Here is a 24,949-nt window from a genome sequence, read left to right on the forward strand (position 1 = left end):
TTATTGTAATCATAAGTAGGAATATGATGTATTAAGTGTTATAATTAAAGAGTTGAAGAATTGTGTATTGATAGATAAGAGTTTGACATACCTTAAAGTAAACTTTATAAGACTTCAGTCTACTTAAAAGTAAATTTTGTTCCTCAGAAGTTGTTCGAGAGATCTAATAATCAAACCTTTTTTACAAACAAGAAAAAAAAAATGTAGGCCGCAAAAGGCTTCTTCTTGTCGGAGAGGGAAGAAGCAGGAGGAGAAAGCTACGGTATCTCTCAAATATATAAAAAATTAAAATTTAAGGAAAGAAAAGAACATGAACCAAGAAAAACAAATGAAAAATAAGAAGAGCTTAATAGATATTACAAAGAAAATATAAAAACTACACTAAGAAAAAATAAATAAAAAAACATTTAGTCATCATTACTTTAAATATATGGACAAAAAATAACCTAAATTATATGTAATTTGGTTTTGGTTCAATTTGACTAAGAATTTGAACCAAACCGAATGAGAAAAAGTTTATATATATATATTTCTGAGTTTAAAAGTTAGGATCACATTTAAGACATGAGGATGCTTCTTTGTTAACGTTTCAACAAAAGAAAAATAAAATAAAGGAGATAGAAAATTATATTTATGAATTAACAATGACTTTTAATTAGTAAACTATGATGATGAAATGTTTTACAAAATTATAGAATTTCATCATCTAAAAAATAGTAAGAGATGAAAAATTCTCATATATATGATGATGAATGAAACGGTGTGAATTGTTTGCCGTGAAATCTCTTGATGGGACTATAAGAAAATATATGGTGAATGTTGTGTATTCAAGATCGAAATGATAAAAGAAAGGGAATAAAAGTTGGACATACATTTTGTTTGGACATGAACATAATTTGAAATAGTGTCACACAAGACACAATAGTATCATATGTGTGATGAAAGAGGGATATGCATATTTCATTCTTAAGATATAATGATCGAATTTGATGTTGACTTAACATCAAGTACCAAATTATAAAAAATTATAGTTATAAGTATCGGTTAAGTAAGGATTTAATTAGATTGAAAACAATATAATAAAAAATATATCTATTAAACTTTAACCCAGAAAGATAAGCAGAAATGAATATAGCACTTATTTCGAGTACATACGACATAATTTAACTTAAACTGTTTACCGTACTTTAACAAAACGCGTTTTTTATTTCATATTTTGGAACAACGACAACACAAGGTTACGCTACCAAGCCAATTCCTAGGTGAAATTTGGGCATATTATGGTTTCCCTTTGAAGCACTTCCTTTTTCAACTCTACTGTGGTGAGTCGAACTTGTGGTTAAGCAACATCCGTCGGAGCTCCACCGGGTCAATTTCAGGGGTGTGGTTGATGGGCCTGTAGTCACCCGTTACTGGATCCGGGGCCCAATCTGAATAGGCTTTTGCACCATCTCTCGTCATGGGCTTTTCTTCTGCGCCTCCCACGATTCCACTCCTACGCCCAATATTATTACCCAATCCAACTCTAGCCGAAACATCAGCCGCAACTGCATAACCTCGCCTACGATAATACCATCATAATACGCAGGTCACAAACAAAGGTCATATCAGAAATTCTAGTTCGACAAATAATGATAATTGAAAACATTCTTAAAAAGAATGGAACTAACCGATGAAAAGGAAATAGTGAGATAGATTGAGGAAGAAGGAGACGTAGAGATTTGGCTTGCGAGAGAGAAGGAGACATGTTATATGATATGAGTTATTTATTTATGAGTTTGCTGCTGCGAAAACCCTAATGTTTTTGGAACAAATGAAGCTTTCGCAGCAGCAGCCTAGCACACCTTTCTTTGAGTCTTCTTCTCTGTCTGTGTCTGTGTTTAGGGTTTTTGGGTCCTTTTAAAGAAGACAGATATTACAGTGATGGTACGTATCGGGGTGTCATTGGATGTGGAAGGAACCAAGTGTAACTATTTGGTAGGAACACCTAGTCCAAGGTCTTATGGTCATGACACGTCTTGCTTCATGCATGCAATATCGTCAAATGCTAATCAATTAAAAATCTTTTATACTAATTTTTAACAAAACCATATTTCAACTTCATTAGCAGTTTAATTTTTTTATTACGGATGTATCCAAATAAAAATTGTTAAATGGGATTTTTAATTATAATATTGTGATTATCATTAATTTAGCAGAAGAAGTTATATTGATTCAATTTTATAAAAGTGATAACAAATTAAAAACATCAAAATAGTGATATAAATTGAAAAAACTATCATAATATTGAGATTAAAAAATCTATTTAATATAAAATTTTAAAACACACGTTTTAACATGCTTTTTAACAATACAATGCATATATATAATTAAAACGTTAAAAAAAATATCTACACATTGTGGAACAACTTTATGGAAACCTCCTTTTAACCTAACAAAGTGCTAGTCACTATGGATTTTATGAAAAGGGAACTAAACAATAAAACTATGTAGAATTATGTACAGTATGTACTTAATAATATGATATTTAAACAATATATTAAATTCAAGATTTATGAATTTTAAAAGTACATAAATAGAAGAGATCGTAGAAGAATTGACTATATAGATAGTTCACAAAGTTACATCAACAAAGTTATAGATAATTTACACTATCGGTATAGTGATAAAAGAAAATAATAGAATCGAGCAAAAAGATTACTTAATCACTTTTTTTTTAATAAATATCAAATAGGTTACTTATTCAATAAATATAATAAGAACTAATTGAAGCAGGTTAATTTCTAAATAATAAAAATAAAATCTTCATCACCAAGTTAATTATGTGAATATTTTATTCATTCTTTGCCAACATACCCGCTTCGGACAACAGGTGGGCTTATCATATGATTTATTTTGGATTAAATACTCTAAAAATTCAACGTAACCATGATAAGGATGGATGGTAATTATTTAAAATAAACTCATGCCACCTGTACGATTGTGACATGTTTCTTATTCTGGTACACGCGTTTAGCATCTAGTCTACTTCTCTGTATTATTTTAAAGTGAGGGAGATATATTTTGCTAAATTCAGCGTATAATAACACACATTGAGGATTGTGGCTAAGGTGATCCCAAATCCCTATTCAATTTACTATAAAAATATAAACCATATATATGAATAATTTTAAAAATAATTAAACACATGCAAAAAGTGTAAGAATTTTAATTAAGGAGCCGCGAATGCATACAAATAAAATAAATTAACTGCTTGATAGGTATTACTTTTAGTCATAATTAATTCGACAGTGATCTGCTTGTTTTAAAGTCTGTTAAGAGTAAAATAAATAAACATTGTTGGTATATTTTTAATAGTTAGTTTATCCATGGTTTTGAACATATATATAACTTTGATAACATTATCTAACGACGCGCACTAGTAACTGTTAGACGCATGTTGTATTTGTGATCTCCAGTGTTCTTAGCTTGGTAATTAAGACAAAGTAGATGAGAATACCCGTTGAGACGAAAAAGAATGAAAGAACACATTGTGCAATATATGAATCACAAATACAACAAATAAAATCTACGTTCTTCCCTTTGCGGGGCTGTTGTTTATTTTTCTGTCAGATGTACATATATCTCATTGATTTAACAGACACATATCTAATGTAATTTCAAATAAGCTACTGCAGCTAAATTTTGTTTTATATGTAGATATATATGTATATATGTTTATTTTCAGCGATGTTTTGTTTTAATTACGTTTTCTACGAATCTATGCTACAGATTTAGCACCCGTTAGTTTTGAGTCAGCGAACAATCTTTGCCGGAAATCAGATACCATTAGAGGAAGTCCCTCTCGGAGAGACACAGAGGGCTGCCACCCAAGAAGCTCATTCGCTTTGGAGATGTCTGGCTTCCTCTTATGTGGGTCATCTTCTGTATTTGGTCTAAACTCTATCTTTGCATTTGGGTCTATGGTCTCTTGTACCACCTGAGCAAGTTCAAGCATCGTGAATTCACCAGGGTTCCCGAGATTGAAAGGACCAACGTGCTCACCTTCCATCAGCCGCATTAAACCTTCTACCTGCCACAAAGAAAGAGACCCAAAACAATGTCCCTCAAATAACATTATACAATCACCCTTATTGTTATAGTACTCTTGCTTTTTTCAATAAAAATATTATAATAATGTACCCAGATAATGAATGTTTTTCTTCATTCAGAAAAGATGGATATAGAAGCCATGAAAAAGATTTACCAAGTCCGATACGTATTGAAAGCTTCTTGTCTGCTTTCCGTCGCCATAAACAGTCAATGGCTCCTTCCTCAACGCCTGCCCAGATTCAGAGGGATTGGCGTGATAAGTTAAACGTAAAGTGAATAGCAAAAGAGAAGGAAAAGCAAATGAATAATGTCCCAAAAAGGAGAAGCAAATACCTGAGCGACAAAGTTACTAACTACACGCCCATCATCAATGCACATTCTCGGTCCATAGGTGTTGAAGATTCGAGCAATCCTCACCTACACGTAAGACAACAACTACGTTCAAGCCCTTTATTTCGTTGAACACCTGGCATGCACGAAAAACGAAAACGTGAGATTATGAAGAACCAACCTCGATGCCAGCGCCTCTGTGATAGTCCATTGCCAAAGTCTCTGCAGTGCGCTTTCCTTCGTCGTAACAGCTCCTCACACCTGTCGCAGAAGCATGCAGTGCGACTCAACCATAAATGAAGATACAAAAAGTAACTGACATGTAATGAAAAAGAGATATAAAAAGGTAACCGAATGCGATCACAGAAGCTGCAAGATTTGAAAGAGTAACTACTGATTATTGAGATTACCGATGGGATTAACGTTGCCCCAGTAGGTCTCGGCCTGAGGATGCTGAAGAGGATCACCGTACACCTCACTGGTGCTGGTAAGCAAAAACCGCGCACCCACTCTCTTTGCCAACCCCAACATGTTCAACGTTCCAACCACATTAGTCTTGTGCTCCAGAACCACGTAAGAATCAAGGATTCCAATTTCAAGCAATCCAATATCAAAATAAAAATGAAGAAACGATTACATGAATGAATGGAAAAGAAAGGTAAGAAAATATGGAGGAAGGATATGATGGTCTTGACAGGGTTGAACTTGTAATGAACGGGGGAAGCGGGGCAAGCCAAGTGGTAGATCTGGTCAACCTCGAGGAGGATGGGTTCAACGACGTCGTGGCGAATGAGTTCGAAGTTGGGGTTCCCCATGTGATGCAGCACGTTCTCTTTTCTTCCTGTGAAGAAGTTATCCACCACGATCACGCTGTGGCCTCTTTCCATCAGACGGTCCACCAGGTGGCTTCCGACGAAACCGGCTCCGCCGGTGACCACGATCCGCTTCTGCCTCTTGCCCTTCACTCCGATAGGCACCCTTCCCTTCTTTTCGGTGTGCTCTTCCATGAGCACGCGGCGAGTTGGCAGAGCCAAGTTGGTCTCTAGGAGAGAGACGTGAGGAGCTGCTACGGTGGATGCAGAAGGGAGAAGATGGAAGAAGGCAGCGGCGATTGCCACACCGAGGAGGAGGAAGGGGAGACGGTGGCGCAACATGTAACCGATCCGGGTGGTGGATTTGGGTGGGCAATTAGATTCAGGCGCGGAATCTGAGTTGCGATGAGTGAATTGTGGTGTCTGCGTTCTGTGAATGAGTTCAGAGGTCATTTTTGATTTATTTTGTTGTCTGGAATGTGTGAATTGAATGTATATAGTTAGATGGAGATGAATGTGTAGTGTGAAGCATGAAACAGGGCTTTATAATCGCTCCAACATTCAACTTTTCTTCCTTGGTTTACAAATTTGACGGTTTTCCTTCTTTTTTGCTTTCCTTTTTTAAAAAGAAGATGCCGATGACACTTTGACACATGATAATTACTTGCCCTCGTAACTAACTTCAAATACACTACACCTTTTAAGATATTTTCATTTCTAAATTATATTTATTATTAGTTTATCATTTGTCTCATTAGACACTTTATAATGAGTTTGCTGTAGTTATTCTACAATAATTATTAAATTGTGTTGCAATTATATGATATGATATTTTTTAACATTATTAGTAGTTTCGATTTTTAAATTAGCACATTTTAATTTTAATTATAATAAGTAATTCACACTATAATTACTTATAAATATATAGGACTGTGTTTTAGCAAAAGTGAATTAAAGTCCTTACAATTTTTCTTCAATAAATATTTTTTATTTATTTTATTTTTCACTCTATGGCCTGATCCTAGGGGCAAAGGTCACCCCGGCCCAACTTCTGAGACCCACAAGTCAATGTAAGTCACAACGCAGGGCCGTTTCTTCCTGCATCCCCATACACTTTTTTTCCAGCCCTATCGTATAAAAATAATCTATTTTTAACATTTTAGAATTATTAAATCTCAAAATTATTTTTAAAACAGTATAAAAATTTAAATTATTTTTATTTTCCCAAAAATTCCAAACATCAAACCAAACAATTTTTTTCTCTTTTTTTTTCGCTTTCCAACTACTAATCGTTACAATTAATTGTACAAATATGTCAATCAAAATGTTACAATTAGAACATGAAACTACCTAATCTAAGCATTATTTTAAAATAAGAACATAAATGGTAAGTTGTGTTTCAAATGATAATTTTATATAAAAAAAATGCATGTTTTCAATATTTTTTTAATTTTAATGTAAAAGTGGTGTTTCATAAACAAATATTAATATTTAATTGTTTTAGAAGTGTCTTCAAGTTTACCCTTTTAAGTTTAAAGGAAAGTCATACTTGTATTTGTAAGTATAGCTCTAACATGACTTAATTTTCATTAAAACTCATGTTTCATTGATGTATAATTCACAATAAAGTTGCTTTAGCTGAATAAGAAGGTTAACATAGTATTCCTCCCACAACACGGAAAGTAAAAACATCACTTAAGTATAATTTAAAAAAAAATACCAAAAGCTATACAAACAAAATTAATTAAGTTATAAATGTTTTAAATAAATTCTATGCATATTTAAGGTTTTTTAACAAAACAACCAATGAGAAAGAAAATAATTTAATAATAATGCGTAAAATTAATAGGTGAAAGTGAAGGTAGGATTGGACATGTTTACCCCTGTGTACCGATCCAAACCAGAGTTATATTAAAGTGGAGAAGACAAAACGTAGCTCACAGAAACACACTACAACTTTTGCTGCTACCTACCACTTCTACAAACCCTTCACACAAAGGGGTTTTGTAGTCATTACAATCACTAACCCATCATCGTTTCAGGCGTGATGGTACCGGAACGACAACACGGCGGCGGTGGTGGAGGAGGAGGTGCGCCCCACGGGATCCTCCTGGCGGTGGTAGTGGCAATCGTGGTCTTAGTGCCCTTTCTGGTTGGGGATCAGGGCGAGGCCATAACCGAAGCAATCTCTGAGCTTCTAAGCCCATTGGGCCTCCTCCTTCTTCCCATCCTTCTCCTTCTCACCATTCAGTTCCTCTCCTCCGACCGCGGCTCCTTTGTCTCCGCCCTCTTCTCCACCGGCGAGCCCGACACCATCCACCGGGTCAGCGGTTCCCCCGTCGGCTGTCGCACTCCTCCTCCTCCTCATTCTCTTCCTCCTCTACAACCGCTTTTCCATCTTCGGTGGCGACGATTCCGATGACTGAAAATCAAATCATTTAAAAGAAAAGGTTCCCTTCGAACATTCCGGATCTGCGATGATAGTGTTGTATATGTACGTACATGTATGTACCTATTCTTTTTCAATCGAATCTATGGATTTAATTGGGATTATGGAAGTTAATTAAAGTCATAGTTGCGAGATTATTGCGCTAATTACCACCTGCTCATGTTATTACACCTTTGTTTTTGCCTTTAAATTTCAGTTAAGTTAATGATGTTTTTTTTTTTGCGTAACTTTGTTATTGAAGCGTGCTATTTGTGGGGATCTGAATGAAAAAATGCATTGGGAAGGTGAAAAGTGACAAAGTAAGGGCCAAAGAGAGAGAGAGTTTGAATTTGAAAGATGGTAGTTTTTAAGGAGATATTCCGTGTCGGTGGTTTTCTTTTACTTTTCTGTGTGATTCTAAGACAGTATTTGAATGTTAGAATTAAAATTAAGGGTATTTAATACTCTATTTTGTCTCCAGTTTCGCTCGTAAAAAGTGCGTCAATTACGTCTTTACTTAATAAAATTTATATCAATGAAATTTTTTTCGTTAAATCCGTACAAACGGCGTTAATAAAATTTATATCAATGAAATTTTTTCCGTTAAATCCGTACAAACGACGTTAATAGAAGAGAGAGGAAAATAATTAACGCGGTTTGTACGGCACTTTTTAAAAGATGGACTAATTTGACATTATTGAACGAAACTGGGGACAAAATAGGGTATTAAGCCTAAAATTAAAATTAAAATTAAAATTGAAAAATTTAAGGTAAAAACAAATAATGTGAAATTAAAAGTAATAGCAAAAAAAAGAATTGAATATAATGTAACGAAAACCAACAATAAGGACGGCATGCGCTGACCGCTTTCTCCTTTGTTTAACGTGTGGGCACCATGGTGTGGTCCCTACTTCCCGCATGCATCATCTTTTCTAAACTATTTTCTTATTAAATTGAAATTTCAAACAATCATTGTATATTAAATTAGAATAATTTGCTATTGAGTTGTAAATTGTAATGATTTTTAAAAATCCATTTGTACACTGTTATGGCTAAGGATGAATTTATATATATATATATATATATATATATATATATATATATATATATATATATATATATATATATTATTTGATTAGTCATCCTGTATAGTATGAAATATTAACCGAGCGGTTACAAACAACCAACCGGATATTTAGGTAATTTGTTTATATCTTATTCTGTTTATATTTTATTGGGCTTATATTAGCTCAAGATCCATGAGGAAAATAATAAATACAAAGCTAGGGCCAAGAGCCAGGTACGTTCCACTTACTCTACATGACTCTCAAATAGTCAATAGTGATAACCATTCACTAAATATTCAACCAAGAGCCGAGGCTCTTCAAATCACACGCCTAACTTGGGCGTCGGAGTACCTTTTGCAGGTACATCCCCCTCGTCAAGAAGGAGACCGATCGGTTTGCGCCAACACCGATCGGCCAACAGGAGGAGTTTGGAAGCGAGCGAGCGGCCCAGACGCGTCAGCAGGTTAGTCTCTCGGTCCCTAAAAGTATCTACCGAAACATTTTGGCGCCCACCGTGGGGCCGAGCGGCAAACCCAACGGCGACTACGAGGAGCATGGAGGAACAACAAAGCTGAACGGTAAAGCCCGTTCCCTATGAAGCACTCTACGTGAATCATCATCTCTACGTGAGACGTCATCCACAAGATAAGTATTTTTTGAAATATGAATATTTCATAAAATATCTAATTGATAATAGATATTATAACAACTATTTTTATGTTAAATATATAGTATAATCCATAATATATTATATGATATATGATATATAATATAGTACATAACTATAAATATAGTTATCTAATTATTATAACCGAAACATTTTCTGGCGTGATTCAAATAGTCAAATAAATTATTGTGTTAGAGATAACTATCAACAACAATATTATAAAATCTCGAAACGGTTTTGATACCTTGTTTATTATCTATGTTATTTATTCGGTGCAATTCATAATATCTGGTAACCGAATCATTTATTATACGGTTATATACCATAATATATATCATCATGAGAATTTCAGCAATGAACATCTTGAACAAATATATATCGAAATCCACGCCATCAACTATGCAAGTGCAGACTAAGATCTAGTCATAAATGAACTTCATGCTTAAAGTATCATGGAATTCAATTAACGAAGGGGAAGTCTCCTATTGCAAGCACTGATTGCCAATTTTGTCAGCAAAGTTCATAATTAACGATCAAGTCCAAGACCGAGTGGTAAATCCCTCTCGGGAGAGAGGTAAAGCCCTCTCAAAGACGAACGGTAAAACCCGTCCACTAGGAAACAATCCTAGCTCAAAACAGAGGTAAAACCCTCTCAAAGCTGAACGGTAAAGCCCGTTCCCTAGGAAGCACTCCTAGGTCGAAGACCGAGCGGTAAATCCCCCTCGGGAGAGAGGTAAAGCCCTCTCAAAGACGAACGGTAAATCCCGTTCACTAGGAAACAATCCTAGCTCAAAACAGAGGTAAAACCCTCTCAAAGCCGAACGGTAAACCCCGTTCCCTAGGAAGCACTCCTAGGTCGAAGACCGAGCGGTAAATCCCCCTCGGGAGAGAGGTAAAGCCCTCTCAAAGACGAACGGTAAATCCCGTTCACTAGGAAACAATCCTAGCTCAAAACAGAGGTAAAACCCTCTCAAAGCCGAACGGTAAAGCCCGTTCCCTAGGAAGCACTCCTAGGTCGAAGACCGAGCGGTAAATCCCCCTCGGGAGAGAGGTAAAGCCCTCTCAAAGACGAACGGTAAATCCCGTTCACTAGGAAACAATCCTAGCTCAAAACAGAGGTAAAACCCTCTCAAAGCCGAACGGTAAAGCCCGTTCCCTAGGAAGCACTCCTAGGTCGAAGACCGAGCGGTAAATCCCTCTCGGTTCATGTTGAAGGACGAGCGGTAAATCCCGCTCGGTTAATGTCAAAGGCCGAGAGGTAAATCCCTCTCGGTTCATGTTGAAGGACGAGCGGTAAATCCCGCTCGGTTAATGTCGAAGCCCGAGAGGTAAATCCCTCTCGGTTCATGTTGAAAGACGAGCGGTAAATCCCGCTCGGCTAATGAGGTAAACCCCTCTCGGTTAAAGTCGAAGGTCGAGAGGTAAATCCCTCTCGGTTGATGTTGAAGGTCGAGAGGTAAATCCCTCTCGGTTAATGTGGAAGGTCGAGAGGTAAATCCCTCTCGGTTAATGTGGAAGGTCGAGAGGTAAACCCCTCTCGGTTAAAGTCGAAGGTCGAGAGGTAAACCCCTCTCGGTTAAAGTCGAAGGTCGAGAGGTAAACCCCTCTCGATTAAAGTCGAAGGTCGAGAGGTAAATCCCTCTCGGTTAAAGTCGAAGGTCGAGAGGTAAATCCCTCTCGGTTAAAGTCGAAGGTCGAGAGGTAAACCCCTCTCGATTAAAGTCGAAGGTCGAGAAGTAAATCCCTCTCGGTTAAAGTCGAAGGTCGAGAGGTAAATCCCTCTCGGTTAAAGTCGAAGGTCGAGAGGTAAACCCCTCTCGGTTAAAGTCGAAGGTCGAGAGGTAAATCCCTCTCGGTTAAAGTCGAAGGTCGAGAGGTAAACCCCTCTCGGTTAAAGTCGAAGGTCGAGAGGTAAACCCCTCTCGGTTAAAGTCGAAGGTCGAGAGGTAAACCCCTCTCGATTAAAGTCGAAGGTCGAGAGGTAAATCCCTCTCGGTTAAAGTAGAAGGTCGAGAGGTAAAGCCCTCTCGGTTAATGTCGAAGGTCGAGAGGTAAACCCCTCTCGGTTAAAGACGAAGGTCGAGAGGTAAACCCCTCTCGATTAAAGTCGAAGGTCGAGAGGTAAATCCCTCTCGGTTAAAGTAGAAGGTCGAGAGGTAAAGCCCTCTCGGTTAATGTCGAAAACCGAGAGGTAAACTCCTCTCGGTTCCTGTTGAAGGACGAGCTGTAAATCCAGCTCGGTTAGTGTCGATCGTCGAGCATCGATCGTCGAGCGGTAAAACCCGCTCGCTTATTGTCGAAGACCGAGAGGTAAACTCCTCTCAGTACCTGTTGAAGGATGAGCTCTAAATCCAGCTCGGTTAGTGTCGATCGTCGAGCGGTAAAATCCGCTCGCTTATTGTCGAAGACCGAGAGGTAAAATTCCTCTCGGTTCCTGTTGAAGGGCGAGAGGTAAATTCCTCTCGGTTCATGTTGAAGGACGAGCGGTAAAACGCCATCGGTCTATCTTTACATGGAGAAAGTTCTAAAAAGAACTCTCTTCAACCACCGACAAGAGCGGCAGAAGCTCACCAATACCACAAACACACCCTCCCTCAAACTCATAAGTCCTATAGTTAACCACGGCTAAAGCCAAACGCTTAACTCGGACTTGGGGGGCATAATGTATAGTATGAAATATTAACCGAGCGGTTACAAACAACCAACCGGATATTTAGGTAATTTGTTTATATCTTATTCTGTTTATATTTTATTGGGCTTATATTAGCTCAAGATCCATGAGGAAAATAATAAATACAAAGCTAGGGCCAAGAGCCAGGTACGTTCCACTTACTCTACATGACTCTCAAATAGTCAATAGTGATAACCATTCACTAAATATTCAACCAAGAGCCGAGGCTCTTCAAATCACACGCCTAACTTGGGCGTCGGAGTACCTTTTGCAGGTACATCCCCCTCGTCAAGAAGGAGACCGATCGGTTTGCGCCAACACCGATCGGCCAACAGGAGGAGTTTGGAAGCGAGCGAGCGGCCCAGACGCGTCAGCAGGTTAGTCTCTCGGTCCCTAAAAGTATCTACCGAAACACATCCTTTTCTATGTTTATTATTACTAACTTATATCTAGTATGTCGTATATTTTTGTAAAAGTGTGTTTTAGTGATTTTCCAATGCATACATCAGTTAGGGATGTTTAATCTTAATTGTCGATCATGAGTTCAAATTTGAAAAGGAAATAATATTAGAAGACACAAGATTTTTGTTGTCGTTAATGGCTGTAATTTTCCCAATTTCACAAGGTGGTCAAAAGGAAAAGAGTGTTGTTGTTAAAGAGTAATTGGGTACGGATTTTTGTTGATGTGATTTTGTGAGAGTGAATCGTATTCCCTTTGAAACAAACAAAGGCTAAAAGACATTTTTTTTATATTTTAAATTTATAATTTTGTCTATTAAAATGAATATAGTTCCACTCGAATTAATGAAGTGTTAGCATAAAATATTGTCTTCCATTCCCTTGCAAATAATTTTAGTAGTTTAATTTATACTTTGAGGGTAAATAATTTTGTTATCATGCAAATTGCAAATCATAATGTTTGTTTGATTTGATGGTGTAAATAGATACGATGATTGATATATAGAAATATTTTGCAAGATATATATAGTTTTGTGGTGAAGATGATGTGAAGTATTATTAAGTTATAGAAGTGTTAAGTGACAATGTGAATCTTGGTGATAGAAAGATCCACAAAAGACGCTGACAAGTGTCTCTTTCTCATCTCATAATGTGAATTATTAGGGGAGAAAATGGTTAGCACGCGTTTATTAAATTTGACGGTAAGAACAGAAAAACAAAGGAGACGAAGCATGCACATAATTTAACTAACTCCTTTTTCTAAGGACTAATTGACATTGTAAAATATGTCAGATTGCAAGCATCTTGATTTATAGTGCGTCATCACTAGTCACTTGTCATGATAACATGATTGATTTTAGGGATGCAAATAAATAAATGAGCTACAACTCAAGTTTAACCTGATTTTTTTTTTTTTTGTAATTTAGTTTGTTTTTTTATAGTTTGCTTAAAGATTATCTCATATCAATATTTAAATATATCAGCAGACTTATAGTTAAATAGGGCCGAAGGCTAAAGAGTATATCGTTGAAAAAAATCATTAGATTTAAAATCTTAGAAGTTAACACATGTATCACATGACATTAGATACAATTAAAGGCGCAAAAAGATAAACATATCGCATTTTGTAACAATCCATTTCAAGTAAGGACATGATACTTGTTAGGCCATGATATAATATTGTATACTTCTATTAAATAGATATTAACTAAAAAATAACAACCAATTAAGTTTATACTATCTTTATCGACCTTTTCAAAGTTTTGACACGTGGGAAACACAATATTTAATTTCTTATACATTTAGATTAAAATATTCTCAATTTTCATCTCCTCCACTCTTCTATTAAGTAAAATCCATAAAAGCTCTAAATCATAGTCGCATTTTTTTCGTTGGACCTATTTCACTAAAAAAACACATGGAATTTAACGAATAAAAGACAAAAAAAGAGCATTACAAAATACATTTCAAACACTTTTCTTGTACATCGTAATCAAATTAGAATTGTTATTGAAAAATTGTATTCACCGAAAAAATGTGAAATTTAATTTCTTGGATTCTTTTGAAAAAACTCAATCTGCACTAATTTTATACTTCTCTGAAGAATACATTAATCGTTTTAAAAACTGGAAATGGCAATTGATAACATGGTCTGAAAGATCACACGTTTGAACAGTGATTATAATAGTTAGGCTTTTTTATAATGGCAGTAACAGACCTAAACGGTAGAATGAAAATAAAAAATAATATACAGTTGAATCCAATTTAACAGGTTATCACACAAGAGAGAAATATACACATTTGAGCAAATTTAATTTGAATACCCAACAAAAGATCCATTTTTTTTTTATAAAATGAAAAAAAAACCTTTAAAACTATATTGCCAGGAAACGCGAGAGCAATTACATTATGATTGAGATGAGGAGTGAAGAAGAGAAAGCGAGTGTCTTTAACGGGGTACTCTTTTTCTACTCAGTATCTCTTGTTCTTTTAGTCGATGTTGGAACCTTGCGAGGCGAGCTTGAAGACTCACCAGGCTAGCTGCTTTGCGAGAAAGCACAAAACTCAACTGAGTTACATAGTTGTCAATTAGACTTCCTGGCTGGTCCACTTCTGCCAATAGTTTCATTTCCTAACAACCAAAACCAATACCACTGTAAGCTCCAACAAACAACTACTATGCAAAAACAAAGTTTTACTTATTTTCTTGACATTACTAAGAATCAGAGATGACACCTAAAAACAAAATTGAGGTAGGTACAGGTTAAGTGAGTGAGATATTTGAATAACAATAAGTTACACTACGCAGTTAATAGAGCATGTACCCACGATGACTCAACTACTCCTGTATAGACGAAAACAACATGCAAAACATCATATCATATTGGACCATTCCTAAGAACCCTACCACCTTTCAAAATTTTTGTGCTATCAAACATTGAACACATGCATAAGCTTTTTGTACCAATGTGCAGGTATGAAAATACAGAAAGCAAATTGACGGATGTCCAAGTGCAATGAAAAAACTCAAGCCCTGAAGTTTATCTAACAAAAATAAATTAGAAATTGAATTTGACAATGTTATCGAGAAGCTAAAGAAAAATTTGCCTAACTTACTTCACGAACAATCTCCATTGTGTCCTCAATTTCTTTCCTATGAGCAGCAATTAGTGCTTCTTCTCCTGCAGAAGCATAAATTAAACAGATACTCAAAAGTGTTACAGTAAATTTTTAAACAGAAAGAGGATGGCTCCAAACATTTGACAAACCTGAAGTATTGCGCTGATATTCACGTCAGAAGAGGATTCTGTTTCAGACTGCCCCGATCCAGTGCTAACTGTGTTATAATTTCCTGTGTTCTGCTGCTTGGAGCTTGTGGTGTTATTAGAACCATTGGAATCCCTTTTTACCCAATTTATAGATCTTTCGGGTTTCTCCTCCTTAGTTCCTTTTCTGCGTGGAGGAGACACCCTTTGCACTTTCTCATCTGTAACATTTAGGGAATAAGAGTTCATCTTTTGATTGGTAGAATCACCGTAAGAATTCTTTACTTCAAACCTTTCCCTGTCCATTGGAGCAGAAGCCAGGCTTTTATCTTCTCGCCCATTGTATGAATAACTAGAAGAGAAACTTGATAGTTGTTTGTCAACATCAGTGGAAGAGCTGTAGAAAGAACTTTCCTTTTCTACAGCTTTTCTGCCCAAGTCCGTTGCTTTTATCTCTTGACGCTGACCATTAAAATCCTCTGTACCCATGCTAGCAAGAAGTGAAGATGTGGGTGAAGCCTCTTTATTGACTGGTGGAACTGGATTTGGGGCCTGGTCCTTCCGAGGATTTCCACTCTTGGATAGACTTTTAACTCTGTTCATATAAGGACAAAAATGGTTAATATCTAAAAACATGGGAGCGTACGAAAAAGTGCACCTGGTTATGAGCATAGTCTTCTTAATTTACAGTTGCAAAACACATACCGGTCTGCATATCTCAAGGTATTAAGTGTGTGTTCACAAGACCCAGCATTTGGGGATATACAAGAGATCATAACAGTTTTTGAATTTCCAACAAAGGAGTCACGGAGTACTTCCGTAAGTTTGCTTCCCCGAAAAGGAATATGGATCTGATCATTGTCCAAAGCACGGATGCACTCCTTCAAAGCCAAAAGACTCTTGTTGATTTCAGCACCTTCGATCCTGCAGTAGTGATATAATTAGTGCCAAAGTGGAGATTGGCTACTACAAGACACAAAGCAGGGATAGAAAGGAACTCAAGGAAGCCAACCATGACCAATCAAACCATGTTTTGCAGCAGTTACATGAAAATAACATCACACTATAAATTAAACAACAAACGAACACACTTGGAAATTTCACATTTATTTACAAAGTAGATGTGGCAATTGCATCCCTTTGTTGCATCCATTTTCCAATCCACCCATGTATGAATCCAACTAATTTGCCCATTCATTGGCAGTAAAAAATTAATGGAATAAATCAATAATTAATACTATATGATTAACAGACAATCCATCATATTTTTAAACAATGGACCGAGATATTGGATCAATGATTGCCATAGGAGCAAACGCCCACTGAGGGTCCCTTTGAAAACAAAACTCATCAGCACAGAAATTTAGTTGACCAGAAAAAGAAATAATTCATTTTTAAATAGATGAAGTGGATTCATCCGTGAAAAATATGAATGGATAGGTAAAATTTTTACATTTTATAAATGAGTAGATTAATATTTTTAATAAATTGTTAACATACCATAAATGAAATAATAGTTTATTTTTTCCGATCATTTTAATCCACTGCAAATTTATCCAAAACATCCATTTTATTGAAAAGTAGTAATAGATGATTAAAATCATTTGTGCAACTAATATAGTCCCTAAGTATATTATAGTAAATATAGTTGCAACTTTGGGTACATAATAAATTGAAATTTCAATTTTATTACAAGTTGACAATATCCTAATACATGCAAAGTAGCTACAAAACAGGTTATGAAATAAACCAAAACAAGCTGGCTCCATTAGCTTTGTCAACTAGAGAACAGTTTATATGTCCTGCTCTTATCATTTTAAATATAGTAAAGAAAGGAGTCGATAAATGAAGTTCTCAAAAGTAAGACGTAACAAGCGCATATAACTTTAAACAAGCAGATGGTTTATGCAAAGAAGATAATTTTAATGGTAAAGTACCTTGTTTGACGGTCATTGTCAGTAGTATCCGCACCTCTTTCACTTCCAGCAAGATCAATAAAAGATATCTTCCCCACAACCTTCCCACTTTTTGCCTCATTTCCATCATTATTGTTCCGCTTACTCTCTTTTATCTCATTGTGCCTCTTTACAACCAGTTGCAAGATAGCATGGGACCTGGAGGACTCCTCATTTGCACCAGTTGACCCCGTACTTCTGGATGCATTCCCCTTTTCAATGAATTCTTTGACAATCTGTACATCAGACACTTCAAATTCTTGCAGTCCTACAATACACACTTGCTGCCGTCCATCTTCTCTCATGCAGAGTTTTCTGTTCAAATCAAATCAAACACAGCCACTCAGTAATCTATATAAACAGATTGTTGTACTTCCAAGCAGATATAACACGCAAGGTGATAGCAGTAAACAAAACAAAAAATATGCATATTAACTGGTTACGTATGTGTAAAATCCATAACCCCCCTCCAAAAAAAAAAAAAAGAAAAAAATCAAATCCATTGTTAGTATGGATGAAGTTTATGTTCCCTGGGAAAATCTAAAGTAATACCCTTGACAGTCGAGACTTGCCATAAATTTATTATTATTTAAAAATTTAAACACAAATCCAGTAGTATTATGAACACGCTGTCCACACTTCATGTTTTTAGTGGGGACTTTGTATCACGAGAAGCTGTTTCAATTTCTGAAAAATTATTCCCGAGAATATGAACTTAGGAATATACCATTCTCACGTTTGTTATAAAGCTTAAGAAATAATTTACCCAGCATAAATGATTCCCATATGCATATTCAGCATATGTCTTTCATTCCCATGATGCGGTGGGAATCTTGAAGTTACATATATTCCAACTTGTATTTACTTTCCAACTTCTACTTTTTTTGTCTATCGTTTGAATTTTGAAGAATATTACTGGGAGGAATATTAAATCTTAACCAAACATGCTTTGATGTTCACCCAGACATATTACTTCGAATGGAATTATCTATCTAGAAATAAACTCCACCTAAAAACACAATCTTCCAGTTAAGACCCAGATCACAAATACAAAGCATTCATACCAAAGGTAAATTAATGTCTGAAGGACAAATACACCAAAACACACAAGAAAGAAGTACCCACTTTCTTTCACTAAGAAGATCAAAAAGTTTTCCACCATATATCTCGAAGTAGCTAAGCCACAATTTAAATCTCTGGTTTCGATATGCTGGTCGATGCAACTGTCTAACAAGGTCTTCAGCAGCTCTGAGCGGCAACGGTTGCATTGTGTATGTTTTGCCACTTCCTGAAAGTAAAACACTATTAGCCAAAACATAAAGCGGTTTGATTCATTTAAACCTTCAATTATTTGTGTAATGGCATCTATTATTATTACAAATATTCATCTTCCTCTAGGCCAAGGTCATCAGTCATCTCCAACTCCAGGCAACGACAAGCCAAGTCTTTTCTCACAAGGTGGAGTCACCTACAATACATAAATCAAATGATGTGCTACCCTCCATCTCATCTACTCTCCTAAGTCCTAACTAGGGCCTACATTGAATTTTTCCACATATTCCAAACCATGCAAAGCAAGATTCTATGATTATTTGCACAATAGCCTCCAACTCTTGGCCAGTTTCCACAAAATGAACACGTCATGGCTATTTTGGAATGTTAAATATACAGGATGGATTTCACAAGAAATGAATTGACTCCTCATTTCCACAACCAATCAAGAACCATTCAAAAAAACTAAAATATATGAAAAACCAGTAAGCAAAATATATAAATAAAAGGCCTGGAAATATTTTTGAGATGTTAAATGCATTCGCCTATAATTCACAGACTTGAGAAGAACAATACTAGAAAGTAAAAGAAAAGTATGGAAGCCCTATGCTGCCTATGCTTGGCTACTAATACAATAAAGACCCATCAACTACACACTCACTCACAAACAAAACACATACTTGGAAAATATTGAGAAGAAAAAGTATGGAAAGTAATATTGGATGGTGGTTATTTTTTGGTAAAAGCATCGTTTGAACAGGGAACAACAAATTTCTTACCTGTCTGACCATAAGCAAAACAAGTAGCTTTGGTTCTCTCAAAAATTGTAGGAATTATTGGTTCAACTGTAACTCGATATACCTGTCATTGCAAAGCAGCAACCACACCTTAGATTAACAGATCAAGAATCAAGACCAAGACAGAGGCAAGAACTCACAGTTCCATAAATACCAACAGCAAAGAAGACAGAATGGTGATGTTATAGCTACTGAGGAAAAAACGATCATTAAAATAAGAAACTGCAAAAAGATTCAATATTTGTTAAGGAGCTGGCTTACTTCGTCATTGGTAACATTTTCGTCAAGAACAGCATCAAAACAGAACTCATGCTTCTCCACATAAGCTGTCAAATCCACCTTTTACATGACAAGAACAAACAATTAGATCTTTAAACAGTTAGTAAGAACAAGAATGGCAAACTAAAATAAAATACAATAATTAGTTATAAATAATTCAACCTTTGAACTGATATAGTAATAAATGGTAAACCAATAACTAGTGTTTCAATTTAACATAAACAAACCTTTAGTTTTGGTTCATGGACTGTCAAATATGCACTGTCATATGCAGTTACAATGTCATCCTCCTTCTTAGCAAGCTCCTTCTTATTTAAAGGTCTTTTGCGTACCTAGGAATGCAATGACAATTACAAATTTCCCTTAAATATTACTGAATCCATAATTAAAATCACATGTTAACTTAAGAATGAAAAGTTCAAAATGCTTTAGGGAACTAATAAAACGCAATTAATAATGAAAGATGCATTTTACTCACAAGTTTCTTTTCCAAATGATGACTTTTAGTGAATTGTTCAGATAGTTTAGGAAAAATGGTGATAATGGACAATGGACGAAAAATGTAATTCAAAATTCATTGCTCACTTATGACAATGGAAACATAAGAAAACCATAACTTTACATGTTTTAAAGTGCAGGGAAGAAGCAACGGATAAATGTGTCAGGCTACTTATTTCTAGAAATATTGACATACCACAACTTTAATCTTAGCAACATTATTTTCTCTTGTATTATTCTCTTTTTCATTTGTAGGTACAAAAACTGATGCACCAACATCTGCTTCTCCTCTTTCCTGCTTTCTGCTAATTGGATTGATGTCATCTTCAAAAGCTCTAGCCCCTCCAGGCATAAAGGGTGATGGCTCAAAGGGTTCTGAAATAACATGCTGAGGAGAAGAAAAAAATCAGACAATAAAACCTATGCATGTACAGATACTTGTACTGAAAATGCACGAAATTTAAGGAAATTGTTGCAATATAAGGGATCAATGAGAATAAACATGCACAACCAAAAGGTACTGAAACTCAAACAGAATACTAATGGTTAAACATGCCTGTTCTCATACTTTACTACAATTTGACTGCCTATATTTGTATCATAAGATGAAACTCAAATGACTATGTATCTTAAGATACATGTAAAAATCTTTAAAAAATTGTATCATCAATATGATATGGTTTAAAAATTCATCGTTTTTTTTTCTTAAATTTCTTTCACCAATTCTGGCACAATAAAAGTTGAAAAGTTATATAATCTTTCTTTACAAACTCATCTAGCTAGTAATTTTGCTTCACAAGTTTTGTGGTTAAGTTGTTTTGTCCATTTGTAGTTTATAATTATAATATTGAGCACCACATATAATCTATAATCATTATGATACATTTGAAGTAATTCAAAGATAAAGAAATAGTTTTCCAATTCACAATTTGAATCTCGATTTGATAACTTCATTCAGACATTCAACCTATGACTATTGCCTAAATAATTCTGCTTATATAACCAAGATTCTTCACCATCGCCAAACAAAAAGTTGCATTACACCTTAATAAAAATTTGTTAAACTTATCATGAAAATTAATAGTGATGATATTAGGTTAATATTCGTACATGGAAGACAACTTTACACATAAAAAATATTATCCCAGCAAATGTGTAGAAAAGGAATCAAACTGCAGTTAGCTTGTTTTACCGAATGAACTGGAAACCACCATATGGTGAATCGTACCTCGGACAAAAGCTCTGTATCATCCATAGCGTGAAGATCCAGAAGCCCGGCTCCAAAATCTCCCCTGAAGTCTGGAGAATAAAACCCATCTGATACCGTCGCTCCACTTAAATTTTGGGAAGTGGGCGTATATGGCTCAGAACCAGATTCCCCGTTAAAATTGAGGTTTCTCATTAACTTAAAAAGCCTCTGCTTTTCTTCTGCAGACTGCGCTCCATAACCCTACGGCAATATCATGTTCACTTAGTCATCTCATAGAGTACCATCATAAGCAACAATACGAAAAACAAACAACATTTAGCCTGTTCAAGCTCAACCGTAGGCAATGTAAGTTTCTAAAAAATATATAGAACAGAGGTACACGCTAATTATCCCACAAAAACACAGGACTGTTCAAAAACTTCAAATAGGAATGATAGTCAGGTGTTTAAAAAATTTTAACACAAAAATGCATTCTAAACCCTAAAGGTACTATGAATTTGGGATAAGCACAATAAACTATACACCCTTCCTTTGGAAAGGACAATATAATATTACTCATACAATAATACACAAATAAAGCAAGTGAATAATAGAAGAAAAATGGAAGGTTAAAAAATAATTTAGATATTCATGATTATCTCAACAAACCAAATTGTCTAAACAGAACACCAAACGACCAAGTTACGACACTATATACAGCTCCAACATGAAAGAAGTTGCAGGAGAGGGAAAGTAAAAGAGACGGTAAATTAATAAATTGGCATTCAGAATTCTTAAAGAAAGAAAGCGGAGAAGTAACAAGTAGTTTAGAAACGAAAACCTAACAGAGTTGTTATCTAAGAGAGACGATAAATACCTGCATAAGAAGATTGGGAAGGAGGCGTTGATCGATACCAGTGGAAGCCAGTGGAGAGGCCAGATGCTGCAAGCCGGCGGATTGTAACCAGCGCGCCATGACCGCGTCGCCAGCATCGGTAGCCGGCCCCGCCGCATTATGGAGAGATCCGGCGCCGGCGTGGTCATACAGAGCAGTGGCCGCTGCATTGCTCTGCTGCATCTGGCCACCCATGTGGCGCTGCGACCGTCTTTGGGGCGCCAATTTTCAAGATCTGTTTTGACAAACTTCGCAACAAACACATACGCCAGAATTCAAATTCGAAAACCGCCACAATAAGATATCACCGAAAAAAGAAAAGCATCAGGAACACTTACGAGAAGGAGAGAATTTGAATCCAAAGAAGAACATGAAAGTGTGAGTGAAAGGACGGAATTCAGAAATCAACGAAGCGTGGAATTCGAGTAAACGGAGTTATTGAGGAACGAAGAATGCAGCGGGCGAGGGAGTGGAGAATCGAGATCTGCGCTGCGAAATGGGGATTGGCAATGGCGGATTGTGATTCAGATCTGAAAGTGGTGGAAAATACGAAAACGAAACCCCTGAACGGTGGGGAAGCGTTGCTTCTAATGTTCTGTTAGATGTTGTTGTTGTGCGAGTGAAGAAAATGGAATGATGGCGGAAAAAGAGAGAGAAATTGAAGCGAGGATGAAAGAGTAGGCGTGGATGATGTGATATACTTCGACAAAAACAGAGGTATACGTCAATGAAAATTTACGGATAACAATCACATAATCAAATAGTCAAATATTATATAATATTATTTTCCAATATTATTAAAACGGCTACACGAAATCAATTTTTTTTCATTAACACTAATGTATACTCCTCTTTTATACATTATACAAACATATTGAAAGTTTGAAATAAATCTGTTTCATGTTTGCATCTAAAAAGATGTGTCAAACAAGTTGACACCATATTCGATGAGACTTGAAAGCTGAGTTAAATATTTAAACCGAAATCCAAATATCCCAAATAGTAATAAAAAGTAAATTTAAGTTTAACTTATATATTTGATGATTTTATTTTTTTTAATTGGATTCAGAATGTTTTAAAAAAAATATTTTCTGATTGAATAAAATTTTGAAATATTTTTTTTTATATTGCGATTAGTTCAGGTTGAGAAAAAAAATTCCAAAAATAGTACATTATCGAGTAATATATTAATGTCAACGAACTAAAAAGTAATTCAATGCAAAAGGACAATAATAAATTAAGAAGGTCTTTTCACCTTTTCATATGTTTTTTTTTTCTTGTTTTAGTTATGAGCTTCTTCTTTTTTGTCGTTGTAATCCCTAAACTAAAGTGTATAAACTGCCTTTAAATTAGTTATTGCTGGTGTCAAAAAATAAAATGGTGATTTAAAATATGTTGCTCTGAAATATATTAAATGCGTATTTTAGTAATATTATTTAGAATTTCATACATTCTATTTTTACACAGTTTTAGTAAAAGAAAGTATATACGAATATTGTCTTAAAGCAGAAATATGTGAGGTTAGGTTGATGCCAATTGGCAAACACGTGGCTCATAATGAATGGGTAAAGCTGAAAGGAACAAAAATTGCACATGCGTTAGTATTAGACATCCTGAATCAATTAACTCTCAAAAAAAAAACAGAGAAAATGGCATTTTGGAGTGTTTCTTTATACTGAATTTTTCATCCAAAATATCTATATAAAATATGTTATGTGGCTTGTTATAAAACGACTACTTATTAAAAATTAAAAAATTATATGACATTTCTTTTATGACACTCTTGGATAATTTAAAATATTTTAAAAAATATTTTTGTACAATACGATTCAAATTTTCCACTTATGAGATGATTATGAGATAAGACAAATGTTAACATTCTCTTAATCACATGGTTAAACTTTTACAAACTTTTGTTAAACACGATATCTAAAGGCGTTAGTATATATTTGATTAAGTAAAATCATTACGGTAATCTAAATTACGATACTAACAATATAAATCAACAACAACTAGATATAATTAATTAGGCCTTAAAAGCTTAATATGTATGAGAGGTAAGTATTATGTTAACTTTTATAACCTTTATTACCATTAAAAAAATGGATAACAATCAAGAAAAAAAATACAGATAAATTATTAAAGGAATTCAATAATTACAAGGATCATCTTATTCTAATAATAACACATCTATTCTTTGAGTTTTTTTTCTCTTTGAAAATGTTTGAATTTTAAATATCTCTATCTCAAATTACCTAATATAGTGACAAATTAAATTTTTTAACCATTGTACGATGGACAAAAAGACCCACAACCTATTTCAAAATACTATGATTAACACAGAGCTTGTTGCATTGCTAATTAATTAACTACACACGATAATTAATAAATGCCACAACCAACACGAGTTTCCTTTGTGTGGGTACTTTACCTTCATTAATATAACTTTATTTTGTAATAAAACATGTGTGGCTATTTCTAGCATGGAAACTGTATTTTCTAAATTTTGATTCAATTTCAACAGATAAAGAAAAAGTGTGAAAATGGTGGTTTTGGCCTCATTGTGAAGTAGGGTTATTTCTTAAACAAAAAACGAAAACCCTTTTGAAATGATAGCAAACATGGCATATCTTGGGGTTCACTTCTTAAGTATTTGCTTTGGCATGAAGCATGAGAGATTAATTAGCAAAATTAATTTTGTTAGGTATAAATAAAGTTTCACGTCAGATAAAACAAGAGATGAACATGAGTTTACATACATATAAAATATTTT

At 35.1% G+C, this 24,949-nt stretch overlaps 4 protein-coding genes across 4 annotated transcripts; 1 reads left to right on the forward strand and 3 right to left on the reverse strand.

Annotated features, from left to right (window-relative positions):
• Nucleotides 1-1,077: 1,077 nt before the first annotated feature.
• LOC124837768 (late embryogenesis abundant protein Lea5-like) lies at nucleotides 1,078-1,882 on the reverse strand. Its single transcript, XM_047313233.2, has 2 exons — nucleotides 1,671-1,882; nucleotides 1,078-1,561 (listed from the first exon to the last, which is right to left on the reverse strand). Exons 1-2 carry the CDS (start codon nucleotides 1,745-1,747, stop codon nucleotides 1,315-1,317), a joined length of 324 nt encoding a protein of 107 aa, XP_047169189.1. The 5' UTR covers nucleotides 1,748-1,882; the 3' UTR covers nucleotides 1,078-1,314.
• Nucleotides 1,883-3,542: 1,660 nt separating this feature from the next.
• LOC148207071 (UDP-glucuronic acid decarboxylase 2-like) lies at nucleotides 3,543-5,821 on the reverse strand. The gene is made up of 6 exons (XM_088105453.1): nucleotides 5,105-5,821; nucleotides 4,833-4,979; nucleotides 4,604-4,683; nucleotides 4,426-4,509; nucleotides 4,247-4,321; nucleotides 3,543-4,072 (listed from the first exon to the last, which is right to left on the reverse strand). The coding sequence occupies exons 1-6, from the start codon at nucleotides 5,685-5,687 to the stop codon at nucleotides 3,761-3,763; spliced, it is 1,281 nt and encodes a 426-aa protein (XP_087961579.1). The 5' UTR covers nucleotides 5,688-5,821; the 3' UTR covers nucleotides 3,543-3,760.
• A 1,332-nt stretch (nucleotides 5,822-7,153) lies between these two features.
• On the forward strand, nucleotides 7,154-7,910 carry LOC148207072 (uncharacterized). Its single transcript, XM_088116009.1, is given in 2 exon segments — nucleotides 7,154-7,578; nucleotides 7,580-7,910. Coding segments are annotated over 2 exon segments (378 nt in total). The 5' UTR covers nucleotides 7,154-7,281; the 3' UTR covers nucleotides 7,661-7,910.
• A 6,341-nt stretch (nucleotides 7,911-14,251) lies between these two features.
• LOC124821845 (kinesin-like protein KIN-13A) lies at nucleotides 14,252-22,876 on the reverse strand. The gene is made up of 13 exons (XM_088105454.1): nucleotides 22,515-22,876; nucleotides 22,159-22,424; nucleotides 21,321-21,542; nucleotides 20,289-20,480; nucleotides 19,822-19,926; nucleotides 19,577-19,654; nucleotides 19,298-19,379; nucleotides 18,372-18,534; nucleotides 17,229-17,561; nucleotides 15,997-16,215; nucleotides 15,294-15,886; nucleotides 15,143-15,204; nucleotides 14,252-14,657 (listed from the first exon to the last, which is right to left on the reverse strand). Exons 2-13 carry the CDS (start codon nucleotides 22,369-22,371, stop codon nucleotides 14,475-14,477), a joined length of 2,445 nt encoding a protein of 814 aa, XP_087961580.1. The 5' UTR covers nucleotides 22,372-22,424; nucleotides 22,515-22,876; the 3' UTR covers nucleotides 14,252-14,474.
• Between the last annotated feature and the right edge of the window lie 2,073 nt (nucleotides 22,877-24,949).

This window comes from Vigna umbellata, chromosome 1, assembly GCF_029865625.1.
Source record: "Vigna umbellata cultivar VRB3 chromosome 1, Vumbellata_1.0, whole genome shotgun sequence".
Taxonomy (NCBI): domain Eukaryota; kingdom Viridiplantae; phylum Streptophyta; class Magnoliopsida; order Fabales; family Fabaceae; genus Vigna; species Vigna umbellata.